Source organism: Rousettus aegyptiacus, unplaced genomic scaffold (assembly GCF_014176215.1).
Source record: "Rousettus aegyptiacus isolate mRouAeg1 unplaced genomic scaffold, mRouAeg1.p scaffold_m13_p_10, whole genome shotgun sequence".
Lineage (NCBI taxonomy): Eukaryota > Metazoa > Chordata > Mammalia > Chiroptera > Pteropodidae > Rousettus > Rousettus aegyptiacus.
The window spans coordinates 75934505-75954393 of NW_023416285.1; the positions used below are offsets into that span (position 1 = coordinate 75934505).

The 19889-nt window shown below is 38.2% G+C and overlaps 1 protein-coding gene across 5 annotated transcripts in view; it reads right to left on the reverse strand.

The window, feature by feature from the left end:
- Window positions 1-19889, reverse strand: part of CCNY (cyclin Y) — a 195861-nt gene that overhangs the window by 11662 nt on the left and 164310 nt on the right. For all 5 annotated transcript variants that reach the window (XM_036228040.1, XM_036228042.1, XM_016159626.2 and 2 more), the window contains 2 exons: window positions 19735-19854; window positions 4600-4766 (listed from right to left, as the gene is read on the reverse strand). In XM_036228040.1, the coding sequence (XP_036083933.1) occupies window positions 4600-4766; window positions 19735-19854 (287 nt within the window). The remainder of the gene's footprint in view (window positions 1-4599; window positions 4767-19734; window positions 19855-19889) is intronic.

Genomic DNA, 19889 nt, shown 5'->3' on the forward strand with positions numbered 1-19889 from the left:
ATACCCTCTAGGTCCATCCATGTAGTTGCAAATGGTAAGATTTTATTCCAAAACATACCACTATTTAAAATACACTGCAATGATATCCTTTGCAACTACTGAACATTTTTTAGATGTTAACTTAAAAATAAATTGAGGGTACACAACTGTCCACAATTCTAGGGATGGGTAGCCCAAATGTGTGAGGGCCTGTGCTGTTGTGGTCACCTGGCTTGTACCTCCAAAACAGATATAGGAGATTCCACTGGGACTGCGCTGATCAGTAACCATAAACATGTGGTATAAGCATGAATATCCTTCTGCCTAATATCCCCAACAAAAGAGAATCCTCTTGCTTCCTTCAAACCTCTGGCAGGGAGGAAATTTGCATATTCCTTCCCAAATTTGTACACATACAATTGTTTGATCAGTTTTTCTTAGAATACACAGGCCCTTATAGTAAGTTAATACATATATCACAACAGATTAAATATCACACTATAAATGGATCACAGTGGCCCTCAAAAAAAAAAAAAAAAAAAAGCGGTAGGATACTCTGAACAAGAATTAAGTCAGCTGTGTTTGTACTTGGGATGACTCAGGGCCTTCAGTCCCCAGAAGTCTGCTAGGAAAAGGGGAAGAGCCCAAGAAATTGCTGGCCCAGGTCCCCTGAGTAGAATCTGTTCTCCAGCCCAGATATGGGGATGAAAAAGGGTAAACTACAGAGTTTCTTCAGAAAAACTGTTTACAATCTGACCTTTTAAGAACAAAAGCTCTTCCTGTATGCATTCTTCCTCTGCTCAGCCACAGGCATTTGAAGGCATTCATCAACTGCCCTATGAATTGCTAAGTCTCAGCCAGTGGCTGGCATGATGATGAGAGCATGATCATCGGTGGCTTCCAATAAAGGAACAGACCAGGCTAAAAAAATGGATGTCGATTTTCTTTGGATAAAATATGGAATAGAGGAAACATAAATTCCTGTTTTGTTACTAGCCAAGTCACCTAGCATCTTACTTATCAGTGCCTCATTTTTATCTGTAAAATGGAGTAATAATTATTATTGTTGTTAATCTCTTACTGTGCCTAATTCATACATTAAACTTTATCATAGGTATGTATGTATGTACAGTATAGGAAAAAGCAGTCCATATAGTTCTATCCTCATTTTTAGGCATCCGCTGGGGGTCTCGAAATATATATGCTGTAGATAAGGGGGAACTATAGTAACTAATAATAAAATAGAACAATTATGACAATGTACAATAATAAAAGTTATGTAAATGTGATCTCCCTCTCTCTGATAACCAATCTGATAACCAAGATGGCTACCGTGAAGTGACTAATGGGCTGGATATATTTCAGTGTGAAGATGCTGGACAAAGGGATAATTCACATCCCAGGTGGGATGGAGCAGTAATACTCAAGATTTCATCATGCTACTCAGAACGGCATGCAATTTAAAAGTTATAAGTTATTTATGGAATTTTTAGAACTCGGTTAACAGCACGTAACTGAAACCTTGGATAAGTGGAGACTATTGTAGCTCATGGGTAACTGTGAGTAGTGAATTAACATATAAAAATTGTTCCTTTGAGGCTAAAAAGTGTTCAATAAAGAATAGATGCCATTATTATCCTCATGACGACTATTACTATTATTATTATATTATAAATATTCTTGGCAAGCTTTCAGTTTTTCCTAAGTTGGTAATTTAAACCTGTAATGAATAGAGCCCAAGTATCTGGAATTCCAAATTACCTGTTATTTTTGTCCTTCTACCTTTTTATTTAAAGAGAAAGCGACAATTTAAAAAATGACTATTTCAGGCATTTAGTTAAAACTATCTCCAGAGAGAGCCTGGGAACAGGTACATGTCATTTCTATTGTTGTCTTCTCTTACCATTGGGACTAAGAAAGCTGGGAACAACCTTCCCCACCTGTTTGTTGTATCACAGCATTACTAAACCTCTCTAAGCCACAGTAGCCAGATCTATAAAGTAGAAATAGTAAGTGCATGTATTATAGGGTTGTTAAGAGGATCAAACTGAGACACTCATGAATTGGACAATGCCTGACTCCTGAAAAATAACCTATAAACATTTCTTTAAGGCTTTACATAAAATAAAAGGATTATCTACTGATCCTACGTCCACATGAAAGTTCATTTTGCTGGCATTTTAGCAAATTAATCGTGGTGGATTAAGAATAATATAGCACAAAAGGACTCTCCTTCCTACCCTGAATGCTCTTTGTTCTTTGTTTTTCTCTGTTCTCTTTAATTTGTGTACTTGTCTCATTTCCTTCCGAAAATAGCTGGGATATAAATGATGAAAAGATCCGAGACCGCCACTGACATCAGGAGGTAGTTTCCTCTGGATTTAAGTAGATACAACAGCTCGTGGTGGGGAAGTCCTTTGCTGTTCTCCCAGAACCTGAGCACTGCCATCCACACCAAGTCACTGGTTGTACATCACTGACTTTATATAAAGGAGAAGGAACAATCCTGATGTCATTTCTGTGGTGTGCAATTCAGTGTCAAATGATATCAGGGAATGGATGAGAGAATAACCCCCAATAAAGGAAACAAGTCAGCATTTCTTAAACCTTGCACCCAAATGTCCTTCTCCTTTATGGTCTGAATGACAATTATTTTAATAGCTATTTTCACTTTGAAATATAAGCAAAATGATTATCTTACTATCAAAAACTTCTTTATACTTTTTGTACTTTTTATAATAAAGAATTACAGACACAGGAAGGAGTTATATAGACCTACAGCAGGGATGGCTCAGCAACAAAAGACCTAAAAACATCAAAGAGTGTGCTTCACAGGTACCATAAAAATGAGGTGCCTAGCAAGTCAGTAACCAGAGGCAAGGGGAGCATCAGGGTGGTGAGAAATAGGAACCAATGTGAGAAATAGGAACCAATGTGACAGTCCCACAAGGTAGTAGTCTCAGGCACCATGAAGATCCTACTAATGTAAGGAGGAGTCACAAGAACTAAAATGTTAATCAAGCCATAATCAGAGACTGCAATATGCTGATAAGCCCTGCAGCCAGGCCATGAGGACACCTGCAGAGCAAGGGAAGATTTCTGCTGGGATTCCAAACAACCCACTTCCCCACACTGTGAAGAAAAAACAGGAAAAACAGAGTCTTTAAGTGGCACCCTACACAAAAATCATTTATTCCCCATGGCTAAAACCATAGGGAAATTATAGATCAAAGGCTAGGGAACTGCCAGCAGATCTTTCACACTACATATTCTTACCTTTTCATGCTACATACTTTTATCCTTCCTCACTGTCCATATCAAAGGAAAATGAGTAAACACAGTCTTTAAACTATAATTCACATAAACTAAAGATTATATACAAACTGAATTCCACGAACACTCAGGGTCCCTCTCAGTGCCTTTACTCTGTCCCTCTAAATATCTCACAGGCTCTCTCACTCTCTTCCTCTGAGAAGAGACCAGGGGTAGTCTTTGGAGTACTACCCCTTCTCCAATAAATTTTTCTTTGACTCTAACTTTGGTGTGTGTTTGAATTCTTTCTTACACTCTGCCAAAAACCCTTTTCTCAGTGCAGGGGTTGAGATCCCCTGACTTGGGGGAATCTGCCCTGTCCTGCATCACTATGTCCCCAGGATTATTGGGTCCAGGGGCATGGATGTTGATTAGGACATAGCTGGCAACCTCCTCTAGCCTAAAGCTTCCCCAAGAAAGCCAAACAAACAATATGAGAAGAATTTTGGCATGAATAGCGTCAGAAGTGCCTATAAGCCACAAAGAACTCTTAAGTTTATCCTGACTGATTTCTAATACAGCTTCTTCCTCCTAAGAGGCTCTAAATCTATTTCCCGCATTCCCAGACACCAGAGATCTCTGACAACAGGCATGCAGGTCTCTGTTAACAGTCCTTACTGACATCTGAGGACAGAATAGTCTGAGAAATACAAAGGCTGCCTGGAGAGCCGTGGGGTGGACAGTGACCCCCCACCCCTGGGATTCAGGAACTGGCACTACCACGGAGCTGTGGGGGCCTAAGCCCAGCTAGGGAGAATATGCTGCCCTAACAGTGAGAAACATGACAGGCCTCAGAGACACAATGCTGATTTTAGCAATTGAACTTATAAAATATGACAAATTGGAAAAAATGTTCTCTCTGAAACAAAAAAGAAACAATATTTTAGCTTTCTGCTTTCGGGCAGGGTGTTGCCCACAAAAGACTGGTGCGTGACATTAACTCTGTTATCAGTCTGCAGTGAGATACAGAGCTGGGATGTAAAAGCAGTAGATACAGGCCGGGAAAGGCACAGGTCTACACCTTTCTAATGAAGGTAAAGGAAGATGTTACTGTAAGAGAGTTTCGGTAAACCAGTTTCACAAAACAAACTGTTACCAGTACCTGTTCATGATCCACAATAAAGATAAATACAGATTTCTGCATATAATATTCCATGGCCACGTCCTTATTGTACATCAGCTCAAAACAGACATTGCGTCACACTCATTAATTCTATACTATACAGAGCATTCAAAAGGGATGTAATTTTCTTCCCAAACAGTTCCCCTGACTATGGGTGCTCACCCCTCCAACATACACATACTCACATGTCCTCCACTGTGATGTCTTTCAGGATCTGGCAGTAATCCACATTCCACACAGCCTGGTCATCCCACACCTTGGAGGCGAGCAGGATTGCTCCAAGAACAATTCGCTTCCAGTTAGCTGGACAGATGTCTATCTCTGCATATGTTAGAAGTCTTTCAAGGTATACCTGGAAAAACATGAAAATGCCAGAGTTAAATAACTTGAGTTGTTTTCTCTCACATATTAACATACATAAAGAAATGATGAATTTGTTTAACTCCATTTCAGTAGCCTTTAAGTAGGGATTTACTACCCAATCGTATTTTTTATTTTTAAAAAGTTGAAGAGCTCAAATAGTCTGAATTACAATGAGCATACTCCATAACTGTGCAGATGGAGCCATATCTTAAAAGACTCTAAGGCAGGAACAAATTTCAGGAGCTACAGGTTAATTTCTTACTCTATCAACTATGATACTGATACAAATTCAATAACCAACAAATGTTCCAACAAGAACAAAGAATGTGAAAGAAATAAACCTATTCTTTTTCTATCTGTAGTATTTTATTAAAATTTTTATTCCTGAGGTATTTGCGGATTTATATGCAGTATTGACAAGCCTATATTTTATTACTGATAAAATATACATATCGAATTTACCATTTAACCATTTTTAAGTGTACTGTACAGTGGCATTAAGTACATTCACATTGTTGTGAAATCATCACTGTCGATCTCTATTTACAGAACTTTTTCATCATCCCAAATTGAAACTTTATATCTAGTAAACAACAATGCCCCATCCCCCTGTCCCCTCTCAGTGCCTGGTAACCATCATTCCACCTCGTATCTATGAAAATGACTATTCTAGGTACCTTATAGAGGTGGGATCATACAGTATTTGCTCTTCCACTTCTGGCTTATTTCAGTTAGCATAATGTCCTAAGGGTTCATCCAGTTTGTAGCATATGTTGGAATTTCCTTCCTTTTTAAGGCTGAATAATAATCCATTGTATGTATAGACCACATTTTGTTTATGCATTTATCTACCCATGGACATTTCAATTGTTTCCGCCTTTTGGCTACTGTGAATAAAGCTGCTGTGAACACTGGTGTACAAATATCTGTTTGAGTCCCTGTCTTTCAGTTCTTTCAGGCATGTATCCAGGTATAATTGCTGGAATATACATGGTAAAATGAGAAAAGGTTATCAAAAGATTACAAAGCAGTCCTAACAGAGAGGACCAGCATTTGAACTGGGGACCTGACAGTGGAGACGGGTGGTCATATTCCAGAGACTCCAACAGCCACAGAAGGTGGGCTGCTGTAGAAGACCACAGACTTCCCGCTCATGCAGCTGGATGGGTAACACCCTCTGAGACAGGGAGCACCAAAGGAAGAGGTTGGTGAAAGACAACTGAGTTTGGCTTTGACATTTCTATCCCAGAGGACGCCACATAGGCAGTGCACATGCAGGTCTGGAGCCCAAAGGAAATAGCACTGAGATAGAAAACTGAGAGTCTGTGACACACAAAAAGAATTAAGCCATTGGCAAGGATCCGATGACCTGGGTAGGGGGTAGAGAGAAACAAGAGAAGGGACCAGGTCTAAGCCTTGAGAGCCTCTCCTGTTTTAACATTTGGTGAGAGGATGAAAGGGCAGCAAAGGAGAGAGAGAAAGAAAATCTGGTGTGTTCTGCTCTTAAGTCTTGCAGTAGTTTGGAGAAGAATCGACAAGGCCAAGTTGGGTGTTTCTGAGTGCCTGAATTAGGCTTATGACATTATACAGGGCATGAGAATAAAATTGAAGTGGTCTCTTTCACAGTAAAAAAGAAAATTAAAAGAGCAGGGCCACTTCAGGCAGTGACGATGTGAGTAGAGAGGGACAGGGAAGGCAGCAGGAATGAGGTATTTAGAAGGGAGAGTGGGGAGATCTGCATAGCTCATATGTTTAAAGCAATAAGAGTCTTAGGGATTTGGGTAAAGATCTGGGGGTAAGAGAGACAGGCAGAGACAGGTAAGAGAAGGGGGAGGAAGGAAGGGAGGGAAGGAGAAATAATCCTAATGGAAGCAAAACTCTGAATAGATTGGGTAGACCATCAGCTAGTAGGTCCTCCATGGAGCCTCCCCTGATTCCTCTGATCTCTAAACCATAGGCAGAAGAGTCAGGCGCTCCCTCCAAAGTGGCAGAAGCAGCCTGCTGTCTGTAAAACAGGAGCAATGGTGAACACCCAGGGAAATCTGGAGAGGGGGCTCAGAACCCTGTCTCTTCCACTGATACAGCAGCTTTGCCAAGATGGGGGCTGGCACTCAACTGTTTGCTGAATGAGTAAATAGACGAACAATGGTTCTTTTACTCAGAAGGGTTACTGTTCTGTTTTCCGTGCTTTATTAAGGAAAAAGCCATTGTTAAATCTTAAAAACCTAGATTCTTAGGGCTAATCTCACATACCAGGCATTCCCCAGAAAGCATCAGAAGAACGATGCTCAAAGATAGTTAAAATCACGAGAACATATTTCAAATCCCAAAGATAAAAAGCCAATACACTATGACAAGAGTTTACTAAAAATTAATGAAACAGAAAACCATTACAGGGCAAGTCCACCCTGACTTCCTGCAACCTTAGTCTGGGTGACCCTCCCACTTTCCCCATTGCTGTGTTTGTCTCAGTGTAGTGCAACTGCCTTCTCATTTGTCTCTTCCCTAGTAAACCACATGTTCTCCGAGGACAGGACCACATCTCACTCATGACTACTGTGAGCTCAGTGTCTAGCAAGATGCCAGAGCAGAACGTGGCCCGAGTGCTTGCTTAATGGACACATCATCTTGCAGAACGAGTCAGAAACATTTACATAGAACTTCTGACTCTGGACTACAGATGCAGGGAGGCAGATTTTTTTGCATGATTTATCTAAGAAAATGGCCACAAATAATGGCATTTGGGAAAGGGAACTACATTTACAAAGGTAGAGTGGAGTTAAAGGTGACACTGACTCTGGTTTGTGAGACAACTGCAATGGTGTACAGTGAGGTTCAGAGGAGAAAGCTCCAGGAGGAAGAGTTCACTCTGCTGTGCCAAGCACAGGAAGTCAAAAAGACCTTCAACTACGCCCCAGGAGGTCAGGTGGCAGGGCACTCTACCTGCACTGTATGGACCTGAGAGCTTCTAAATCTCTCTCACTGAACAGCAATAGCACTGGGTTGTGACAACCGTTGGTGAAAAAGTAGTTCAATCAACTTCTCAATTTCTGGAGATTTTAGTTTTTAACAGCATTTATTATCTTAAATGAGCAGAAAGAGTGAGCTAATGTTTTTTCTTAAATTTTATTTTTAGTTTCAAGTATACAGTACATTGGTTAGACATTTATATACCCCTAATTGCTCCTTCCCTCCTCTGGGTCTCCACCTAGCCAATACATTAATGCTAACTGCATTCCCTGCGCTGCGCTCCCATCCCCATGACCATCTTATCAACTACTGATTTGTACTTCTTTAACCCTTCACCCCTTTCTCCTATCCCCCAAACCCTCCCCCCTTCTGGCTGTCACCAGATTGTCCTCTATATTTGTGTTTGTTCTTTTTGTTCCTTAGATTCTGCATATAAGTGAAATCGTATGATATTTATTTCTGTCTCACTTATTTCACTCTGTATAATAACCTCTAGGTCCATCCATGTCTTTGCAAATGGTAGGATTTCATTTTTTTCAATGGTTGAGTAATATTCTACTGTATATATGAATCATAACTTCTTTTATCCAATCTTCTGTTTATGGGCATTTAGGTTGCTTCCTTATCTTGGCTATTGTAACTTGTGCTGCCATAAACATTGGAGTGCATAGATCTTTACTATTTTCTTTAGATAAAAACCCAGAAGTACAATTGCTGAGTCAAAAGACAGACCCATTTTTAATGTTTTTAGAACTTCCAGACTGTTTTCCATAGTGATTGTACCAATTTGCAATCCCACCAATAGTGTATGAGGGTTCCCTTTTGTTGTTCTTTAATTGATGATAGCCATTCTGACAGGTGTGAGGTGATATCTCATTGTGGTTTTAATTTGCATTTCTTCAATAATTAGTGACCTTGAGCATCTTTTCATATATCTACTGGTCATCTGTAGTCTCTCTTTGGAGAAATATTTGTTCAGGTCTTCTGCACACTTTTAAAATAGGATTCTTTTACTGTTGTTGAGTTGTATGAGTTCTTTATATGTTTTGCATATCAACCTCTTATCAGATGTGTATAAGTGAATATCTTCTCCCATTCAGTTGTCTTTTCGTTTTATTGATGGTTTCCTTTGCTGTGCAAAAACTTTTTAGTTTGATGTAGTCCCCCATTTGTTTATTTCTTCTTTTGTTTTCCTTGCCCGAGGAGATATCTCTGAAAATAAATTATTAGTAGCAATACTGGAGATTACTGCCTATGTTTTCTTCGAGAAGTTTTATGGTTTTAGGTCTTACATTTAAGTCTTTAATCTATTTTGAGTCTATTCTTGTTTGTGGTGTAAGAAGGTGGTCCAGTTTTTTTTTTTTTTTTGCATGTTATCTGTCCAGTGTTCCCAATATCATTTATTGAAGAAACTGTCTTTACCCCATTGTATATTCTTGCCTACTCTGTCATATATTAAGTAAGCATATAGGTGTGCATTTATTTCTGGGCTCTCTATTCTATTCCATTGATCAATGTATCTGTTTTTATGACACTACCATGATATTTTAATGACTCCAGCCTTGTAGTGTAGTTTTGATATCAGGAAGTGTGATACCTTCAACTTTGTTCTCTTTTCTCAAGATTGCCATGGCTATTTGGTGTCTTTTATGATTCCATATAAATTTTAGAATTATCTGTACTAGCTCTCTGAAAATGCCACTGGTATTCTGATACAAATTGTATTAAATCTATAGATTGCTTTGGGTAGTATGGGCATTTTAACGATGTTGATTCTTCCTACCCATGAGCACAGTATATGCTACCATTTATTTGTATCTTCTTCAATTTTTTTTCTCAATGACTTATAATTTTCTGAGAATAGGTTTCTTCCCTCCTTGGTTAATTTTATTGCCAGGTATTTTACTGTTTTTGAAACAATTATAAATGGGATTGTTTTCTTAATTTCCCTTTCCAAAAGTTCATCACTGGCGTATAATAAAAATGGCACTGACTTCTGAATATTAATTTTGTATCCTGCTACTTTACTGAATTCATTGCTAAGTTCTAACAGTTTTTTTGACAGAATCTTTAGGGTTCTCTAGATATAGTATCATGACATCCTCAAATAACAAGAGTTTTACTCTTCCTTTCCAATTTGGATACCCTTTATTTCTCTTTCTTGTCTTACTGCCATGTCTAAGACTTCCAATACTATGTAGAACAGGAGTGGTGAAAGTGGGCATCCTTGTCTTGTTCCTGATCTTAAGGAAAATGCTTCTAGCCTTTCCCCATTGAGTATGATGACTAATGTTTTTGATCATGATTTTTAATTGTGTGAAATCATAATTCTTCAGGCAAAGATCCAGGCCACGCCAAGTAGAATTTCAGCTGGACACTGTACTTGGGGTCCCAGACTGAATATTTTACAAAGGCTGATGATTAACTCTTCTCATGCTCCACCAAGGAGAGAGTCAGAAAATGTATAATAAAAATGTACTAAGAGCAGAAACTGAGGCTGGAATTAACTAAGCCTCCAGATTTTTAAAGAAATAGAAAAAGGAGGTTGTAAAGCAATCTTCATCCAGAACCCTAAGAATTTATTCCTTTATATATACGAGCTATGCAGATCTCTCCAAGAGCCCCACTGAAACAGATTCTCACTAGCTTGGTGCAAAAAGGTGGCTACTTGATTTTCTTTTTCCTTACTTTACACTTTAGTTGATAGATAGTAATAACTATGTTAGATGATATTTAAGATAATATTGAATGTTTGAAAAAAAAAAAAAACCACAAGCATCCACCATGTCTGATAGCCCATTAAGGCTAACTAAAGGAATTAGGTATTATAACATACTCCATTACCAAAAAAAGGCAGTTGTTATGTTGAGAGATAAGGCATTCATAAGAAGCTCCACTTAATAGCATTAATAAAGCAGAATCTGCCAGTAAAGCTATGTTTCTCTAGTAAACTCCCACTTGAGTATTTTAATTCGCTGCCAAGTGACATAACATACGATTGATTCTTCTAAACAATATCCCTAGATCATTGTAACAGGACACACTTGCTCAATTAAATTTTCAGATTTAAGTTCATAAGAAGGACCACCCTAAGGAGTTGCTATAAAATACAGGCTAGTGAGCAATTACAGAGTTACACAGAGCGTCCAGTTGACTGCACCTAACAAAACTGTTCAAAGGCATGGGGGAGGAGTAAAATACAAACTAATGGAATTAAGGAGTATGTAACCAAAATCCCAATGATGCTGAAATTATTCCAATCTGATTTTAAAGAATAATACTAGGTCATTAATCTTAGATTCCCTATCACATAGTTTAGCCAACTGGTGATTTAACCACTGATTCTTACTTCCTAGCAACTGGAGGAGAACATGAAAGAGATATTTAGACTTACCACTAAATAGATGTTATTTGAATAACAGCTCTGAGAGTTCCTTAGAAACTATTAAAGTGACCCAAAAAGGGAGTCTTTGGAGTCAGATCGATAGGTTCTACAGGTCACACTTCATCATCAGAGTACCAGGTTCTGCAGTCTTTTAGGGTGCAATCCAGAGGCTGAGTAGCAGCAATAACTGGACCTTGCCAAAGCCACCCAAGCTGGGACTCAACACAGCTGGGCATGACTGGTATTCCTGATATGATTGGGCTGCACGAGTCACTTCTTTCCAAAGAGTGTAGCACAGAAAGTGGAAAAAAGAGTATCTTTACAGTGGATAAATCTGACAAACATGACCTCGGCCAGGTGATCAAGGTTACTGTCAATAGTGATAAATCATGTTGACAGTATATACCTTTGGTAAGATATGATGAAAATGGAACTTTACCTCTGTAGTTTCCCTCCCTAAGACACACAATCCTACTCTAATTGTGAGAAAAATTGTAGACAAATCCCAACTAAGGGACAGTCTACAAAATTTATGACCAGTAGTCCTCAAAGCTGTCTAGATCATCAAAAACAAGGAAAGTCTGGGAAACTAACACAGCCAAGAGGAGCCTAAGGAGACATAACGACTAAATGTAACGTGGTATCTTGGGTGGAATTCTGAAAAATAAATGGGACAATGGGTAAAAATTAAGGAAATCTGAATAAATTATGAACTTTAGTTAATAATAATGTATCATTATCAGGTCATTAATTATAACAAGTATAAGATGTTAATAACAACACTATAGATGTTATAATACTATATCATATATCATTATATTATATAATAGTGTGTGAGGTATATGGGAACTGTACTATCTTCACAATTTTTCTGCAAATCTAAAATAAAACGTATGGTGATGGAAAGAGACTAGATTTTGGGTGGTGAATGTACAATGGTGTATATAGATGTTGTATTATAAAGTCACACACCTGAAATTTATATAATGTTATTAACCAATGTTATCCCAATAAATCTAATTTTTAAAAAGTTTATTTAAAAAAATTTATGAAAATGAAAACTGCTTAAACTTATGCAATGCAGCTAAAGCTTAGAGGAAAATTTATTACTATAAATTCCTGTATTAAAAAAAGGAGGCTCTCAAATCAATTACCTAATCTTCCACCTTAAACAACTAGAAGAAAAAAAAGAGCAAACTAAATCCAAAGCAAGAAGAAAGGAATTAACACAGTAGAGTGGACATAAAGAAAACAGAAAAGCAGAGAAAATTAATAAACCAAAAACTGATCTGTAGAAAGACCAATAAAAGTGACATTTATCTAGACCAAACAAGAAAAAAGAAATTAGACTCAAATTAGTAGAATCAGAAACAAAACAGGGCATTACAAAAGACTTTACAGAAATACAAAGAATTATAAAGGAATATTATGAATACCTATATGCCAAAAAATTACATGAAATGGACAATTCTTCATAACATACAAACTGACACAAGAACTCAATAATTGGAATAGACCTATAACAAGCAAAGAGACTGACTTGGTACTGTAAAAATTTCCAATAAAGAAAAAACCTAGCCAAGATCGCTTCAGTGGTTAAATAAGAACTAACACCATCCTTCTCAAACTCTTCAGAAAAATAGAAGTGGAAGAAACACTTCCCAATTCATTCTATGAGGCCAGCATCATGTTGATTCTAAAATCAAAGATAACAAAAGAAAAACAAAGAACAATATCCCTTTACAAATATAGATGTAAAAATCCTCAACAAAATACTGGCAAACAAAGTCCCGCAACATATAAAAATAATTATATACCATGACTAAGTGGGATAATTTATTCCGAGAATGCAAGGTTGATTAACATCTCAGTAGAATTAAAAGACAAAAACCTAAATCAATCACAATAGATGCAGAAAAAGGATCTGACAGAATCTAATATTCTTTCAAGATAAAAAAAAAAAAAATACCCCACAAATTAAGAACAGAGGGAATGCCCTCAATTTGACAATGGGCATCTATGAAAAACCCACAGCTAACACCATATTTAATGGAGAAAGATTGAAAGCTTTCCCCCTAAGATCAAGAACAAGACAAAGCACTCTCCCCACTTATATTTAACACCATACTTAGAGGTTCTAGCAAAGGCGATTAGGCCAGGAAAACAAATAAAAAGGCATCCAGATAGGAAAGGAAAAAGTAAAACTATCTGTTTGCAGATAACATGATCTTGTATATATTAAATTCTAAGTTACCTAGCAAAGAACTACTAGACTATTAGAACTAAAATGGGTTGAGTAATATGGAAGGATACAAGATCAATCTGACAAAAAAACAAACAAACAAAAAACAACTGTCTTCCTATACACTACTAATGAAAAAATCTGAAAATAAAGTTAAGAAAACAATTCCACTTAAAGCAGCATTAAATAGAATGAAATATCTTGAAATATATTTAACAAAAAATGTGTAAGGCTTCTACAATGAAAACTATAAAAACAATAAAACAGTTGAAAGAAACTGAAAAAAAATAAATGGAAAGACACCCCATGTTCGTGGATGGAAGACTTAGTATTGCTATGACTATAATACTCCCCAAATTGATCTACATATTCAGTGCAACCCCTATCATCAAAATCCCTGCTGATTTTGTTTCTTTGTTTTGCAGAAACTGACAAGCTGATTTTAAAATTCATAGAAAAATACAAAGGTCACAGGGTAGCCAAAATAATCTTGAAAGAAAAGAACAAAGTTGAAAGAATAATACTTTCTGATTTCAACTACAAAGCTATGGTAGTCAAGACTGTGGTATTGACATAGTGATATATATAGATCAATAGAACAAAATTGGAAGTGCAGAAATAAACTTTCACATTTATGGTCCATTAATTTTTGACAAAGATGACGAGACAATTCAAAGAAGGAAAGACAGTCTCTTCAAGAAATGGTGCTAGAACAACTGTACATCCACATGCAAAAGTATGAATCTGGACCCCTATCTCATAAAAATAGCTCACGACAGTAGACCTAAAAGTAAGAGCTAAAATTACTTAACTCCTAAAGAAGACGTAGGAGTAAATCACATGACTGTGGGTTATGCAATGGTTTCTTAGATACAACACCAAAGCACAAGTGACAAAATAAAATATAAACTGAGCTTCATAATAATGAAAAGCTATGTTGGCAAATTTCACTATTAAGAAAGTAAAACGACACACAGAGAATAGAAGAAAATACTTGTGAGTCATATATGTGACAAGGGACTTGTATCCAGAATACATAACTCATAGAGAATTCAATAATAAAAAGAACTCAATCTAAAAAGAGGCAAAGGATCTGAACAGACATTTCTTCAAAGAAGATATACAAATGCCAAATTAACACATGAAAAGATGCTCGACATCATTAATTATCAGAGTAATGCAAGTCAAAACTACAATGAGCTATCACGATGAGTTATCACTTCGCGCCCACTAGAATGGCTAAAATCAGAAAGACAGTAACAAGTGTTGACAACAATGTGATATGGGGAAAGCGGAGCCCTTAAAACAATGGCAGTGGGAATATAAAATGGTGCAGCAACACTGGAAAACAGTCAGGCTGTTTCTCAAAAAGTTAAAGAGCTACCATCTGACCCAGCAATTCCACTCCTAAATATATTCCAAGAGAAATGAAAACACATGCACCTCAAAAATGTGTACACAAATGTTCACAGCAGCATTATTTGTAATAGCTAAAAAGTAGAAACAACTCGAATATCCATCATATAATAAACACAATGTGGTATATCTATACAATGAACTATTACTTGGCAATAAAAAAGAATAAAATACTATACATGTTACAATGCGGATGAACTTTGAAAACATCATGGTCAGTGAAAAGACGACAGTCACAAAAGACCACATATTATATGAATCCGTTTATATGAAATGTCTAGAATAGGCAAAGCCACAGAGAAAGAAATTAGATTAGCGGTTACCTGGGCCTGGAGTGGGAGTTGGGAATGAAGAATGACTGCTAAAAGGTAAGGATGATGAAAATATTCTGAAATTAGGTTGTGGCAATTGTTGCACCATATACTAAAAAGCACTGAAATGTTCATGTTAAGTAGGTAGACTTTACAGTATGTGAACTATATCTCAATAAAGCCATAAAAAATAGAAAAAAATAATAAAAAGGTAACACATCTCCTCATGTCTGGTAAGTTCTCACTTTGCCACCACTATTTCTTCTCGATTCCCCTTTTCTTTATGCCTGACTCTTCTCCATCAGTTATAAATTCTTTTCTCCCTCCCATCATCCATGACCACAGCTCTCCAGATAGAACCAATCTTGTCAGCAGCACTCAATCAAGGGCCTGGCTGAGTGATGCCCCTACAGCTAAAGATTTTGCCACCCTACCTTCAGAAACCTCGTCTTAATAACATAAGCAGTGAAACAGCAGAATATGAGTTTAAAGTTATAAAACTACTACTGGGAAAGAGGAGGACTATGGCAAGTAGCTACTGCATGTTCCCTGTGTTTCAGACAAAGTATGAGGTATATCAATACCATTTTTATTTACTTCAGCCAGTAGGCAGTAATTACTATGCTTACTTTGCCATTTAATAAATATTTATTGAGCATTAATTATATACTGGAATGTGTTCCAGATGCTGGCCATATTGCAGTAAAGAAATAAAAGACTAAAAGACAGAAAACCATTAATTGTAGAGCTTAAATTACAGACAAAATAAAATAAATGAGTAAAACATAATGTTAATTGGTGATAAGTGCCATGGAGAAAAACAAAACAGGAAATGATGAGAGGGAATGAAGAGGAAGTTTACAATTCAAAATATGATGGCCCCATTGACATTTCCTCTGAGCGAACATTTGGAGGAGGGCAGGGAAAGAGGATTCCAGGTAGCAAGTGTCAAGTGCCAAAGTCCTGAGGCAGCTCTGTGTCTGTGGCCCAGAAGAGTTTGAGCACAGTGACCCAAGTGGGGAGTGATGACAACTGAGGTGAGAAGAAAAGGAGGCTTGATCCTGCTGGGGCCCTACGGGTCACATAAGGGCTTTCTTCTTTCTTTGTGTCTTTCTCTGAGGAAGATGGGGAACTACTAGAAGTTTTGAGCAGAGGAGCCTATAGAGTGAGAAAAATAGTAGCTCAAGGCAAAGCCCTGGGCCCCTTTCTCCTGTCACCTCTGAGTCACAAGTGATTATTCTAAGAGTGGATGTCTCATCCCAAAGGAACTGAGCCCGTCAATCAAAATTCATCTCCTCTGCAAAATCTGAACTAAACACACGAGACTGAATTAGCCGGTGTTGGGCCTTAAATGAAAAAGTGATGTAGAGTCAGGATTGAGATAGCTACTTCCCTGGCATGTTTGACCAGAAGACCCCCCCCCCACCCCCCTAAAGGATAAGGGAGGTATGGGACTCTGGACCTTTCAATAAATCTCCAGCCTTGGCCTCTTTGTGTGAGTTTCTCATTCTTATAATAATCAAAACTCCTGGCTTAGACAGGTAGTGCACAGTATTTTGTCATCCTAGTACCAAATGGGACTAAATTAGGTGGCTGTTCATGGCTCTCAGGATAACTCAGCTCAAATAACTCCTGAAATGATGGGCTGGATGGATGGGCACTTAAATGCTATGGCCTTCCACCCAACTCCATCCATCTTCCCACAACTGGTACTGAGAACATGACAAAGTGCTCCCATGTGAAAACTTACAACTCAGCACAGCACAATTCAATAACCATCACTTTTAATTTCCTCATGTATCAGTTATCAATAGGAAAGCTTCAGCATATCCTGCAAAGCTAAAGAAATATAATTAGTGATATAAAGTTATCGTTACTTTTTAAAAATAAACTTAATTGAGCTGTGAAATATATGCTTTGGGTTAACTGGGTCCTTGCTGTCTGAAGGTCTTGGACATTCTCTTGCACAGGCTGGCTGCAGTCTTATTCCCTTGTGGGCAGCAGAGCCAGAGTTAACTGCTGTCCTTCCCATTCCCCTACCCCACTGCCTGCACCAGGGCAGCATGCCAAGATGCCAAGATGCCAAGAGAATGCACAGGAATAAAGCAGAGATTAACATATCTCTGTCAACTCTAGACAGGACCTGTTCTGAATGGCTACTTCTAACTCCAGGAGAGGCGAGAAAAGGGAAGAGTTTTCATACATAATCTCGCTCAGAGGATGCATGTGTCTGCCTTCTCCTTACATGCAGGGTCCCCAACCCCTGAGCCGCGGACCAGTATCAGTCTGTGGCCCATTAGGAACCAGGCTGCACAGCAGGAGGTAAGTGATGAGCCAGCGAGCAAAGCTTCATCTGTATTTGCAGCCACTTCCCAGCCCTAGCATCACCACCTCAGATCGACCTCAGATCATCAGGCATTAGATTCTCATACGAGCACTGGTCCCTGGTGCCAAAAAGGTTGGGGACTGCTGCTATAGGCGTGCAAGCTGACCCTCAGCCACCGCAAGCAGCAGCTGCCAGAGAATCAGTTTGAAATGCTGTACCCACCAATATGGGACCCCGCAGCTGCTCATCTTTAGGTTGGAATTAACAAGATTCCAAAACAAGCTAACCTACTGTTAAACCACAAGTTTATCTAATGCAACAGATGAACATTTTGATATAGGGAAGAGGCATGAACACTGGATGTTAAACTAAGCTGTATTCAGAGCCCACAACGTGCTGTCAGACCACAGAACCTACAGAACAAAGGAAGATTTTTCCTAGGTTTACTAACAAACAAACTACCCATATTGTGCAGGGAAAACAGAGTCTTTAAGTCATACTCTACACAACATAAAGCCAATCATTCATCCCCTGCAGCCAGATGGGAGGGAACCTATAGAACAAAGACTGGAGGTTACTAGCATGCTTTCAACATTGCATAACCATGTCTTTCACGCTACATTCCCATGCCATCAAAGGAAAACAGGTAAACAAAGTCTTCAAACTATAATTCATAGGAACTAAGAAAGATACATACACTGAACTCCCCAAACAAACACTTAGGGGTCCTCTCAGTCCCTCTCATTCTCTGCCTCTGAGAGGGGACCACACTGTCTGTGGAGCATTATTATTTCTCTAATAAACATTCCTTTGACTCTAACTCTGGCATGCACTTGAATTTTTTCCTGGGTGCAATCAGGACCCTCACCAACTCTCGGTATAGGACCTGAATCCCTACTTGGGTGGATTTGCCCTGTCTTGCAGTAATTTCAGTAGTTATGATGACTGACAAATATGCATTAGTCCTATAGGACTCCAAAAACATGAGCTGCTGATTTACCCCGACACCCTTGGAGACAGGGGCATGCACTTCTGATGACCTCTCAATATCTCTGCAGAAACTTGGGAAGCTACAGGGATTAAAATCTTATCTTCTCTCTAACACATCTAAGCAATGTGGCACTACCAGGTCACAGTCCAGTCATAATTTTCTTAGAAATTAAAGGTAAAAAAATCCCCATCACAGTCCATCTGCAGTAGCTTCAAAATAAATCTTTCTTCATGGCATGAATTTTAGTACTAATTTCATCTATGTTTTCATCTGATTTTCTTACCCTTCTTTTCTCTTCATTGCAATTTCCCTACATAAAAATTTCAACCCTTTTGTGTTGAAATTGAAATCCTTTGTGGGGAACAAACATGAGCAATAAATATGCTTCTCAATTGCAATATAAGAACCTATAATCATCCAAATCGACTGGTGATTTACTTGTTGCGTGTCTATTTTAGCCATTTGGGGAAGGTTCAACAAGAAAAGGAATGAACAAACAAATGGATGAATCAATGAATGAATAAACAAATAGGTTTACTTTTGCATTAGCTGGGGAACAGAGCTCTCAGTGTGGCAGATATACAAAGGGTTCCCCTCAGGTGGTCCAAACACTTTCTATTAGACATTAACATAACCTCTTCTCAGAAGCTCCATGAAATGGCTTTCTGATCCCCTACAGGACAGTTCACTCAGAGGCAAAGTTAACTTCTTATCTGAGTTGCATATCATGTAAAATTTCAGTCAAATCTATATCCCAAATGACACTTGACTTAAACAGTCCCCAAAGTTTTAAGAATCTAAGTAAGGTTACAGAGTTTATCTATTACTTGAGTCTTAAAGTGCAGATAACCTCCATGCTATCTCTGAATATCTTACAGACACATTATTTGCACAAAATCAAAAGAGAAGGTAGCAATATATGCCACTCCTTCCTATATAGGTATTCATGTAGGATGTATGCGTTCATCATATCTTATAAATGTTATTAAAACTTTTGTAGAAAAAAAAACAAAAGGAAAGCTATACTTTCATAGAAAAGAGGCTGTCTTGGTCCTTCTGACCCACCTTTATCCCAATATTTACTTACCTTCATTTAATAATATTTCAACATTTATGGGCTTTGAATTGATTGTACAACTGACATAAGGAGAGGTGTGGAACAGACTTCACATACTCTTTGGGAGACCCACACTCTATTCTCCAAAGAGACCACCTAGAAGGAGAAGCTGTAGTGTCCCTAAGCTCCCTGATGAAAGTCCCTGCTTACACCACTCCATTCAACAGAGGATGGCTGCGGTCAACCTGAGGGCACTCACCAGGGTGACAATGGCACATTCAGCAGTCAGTTGAGCAGCACTGAACAGTGTCCGAACAAACCGGTAAATCTGCTTCTGCTCTGGGTTGTGTTTGTCATAATCTGGTGGCACTTCGGATTTCTGGTGAAGAAAATATTTTCAGATGACAGGCCACC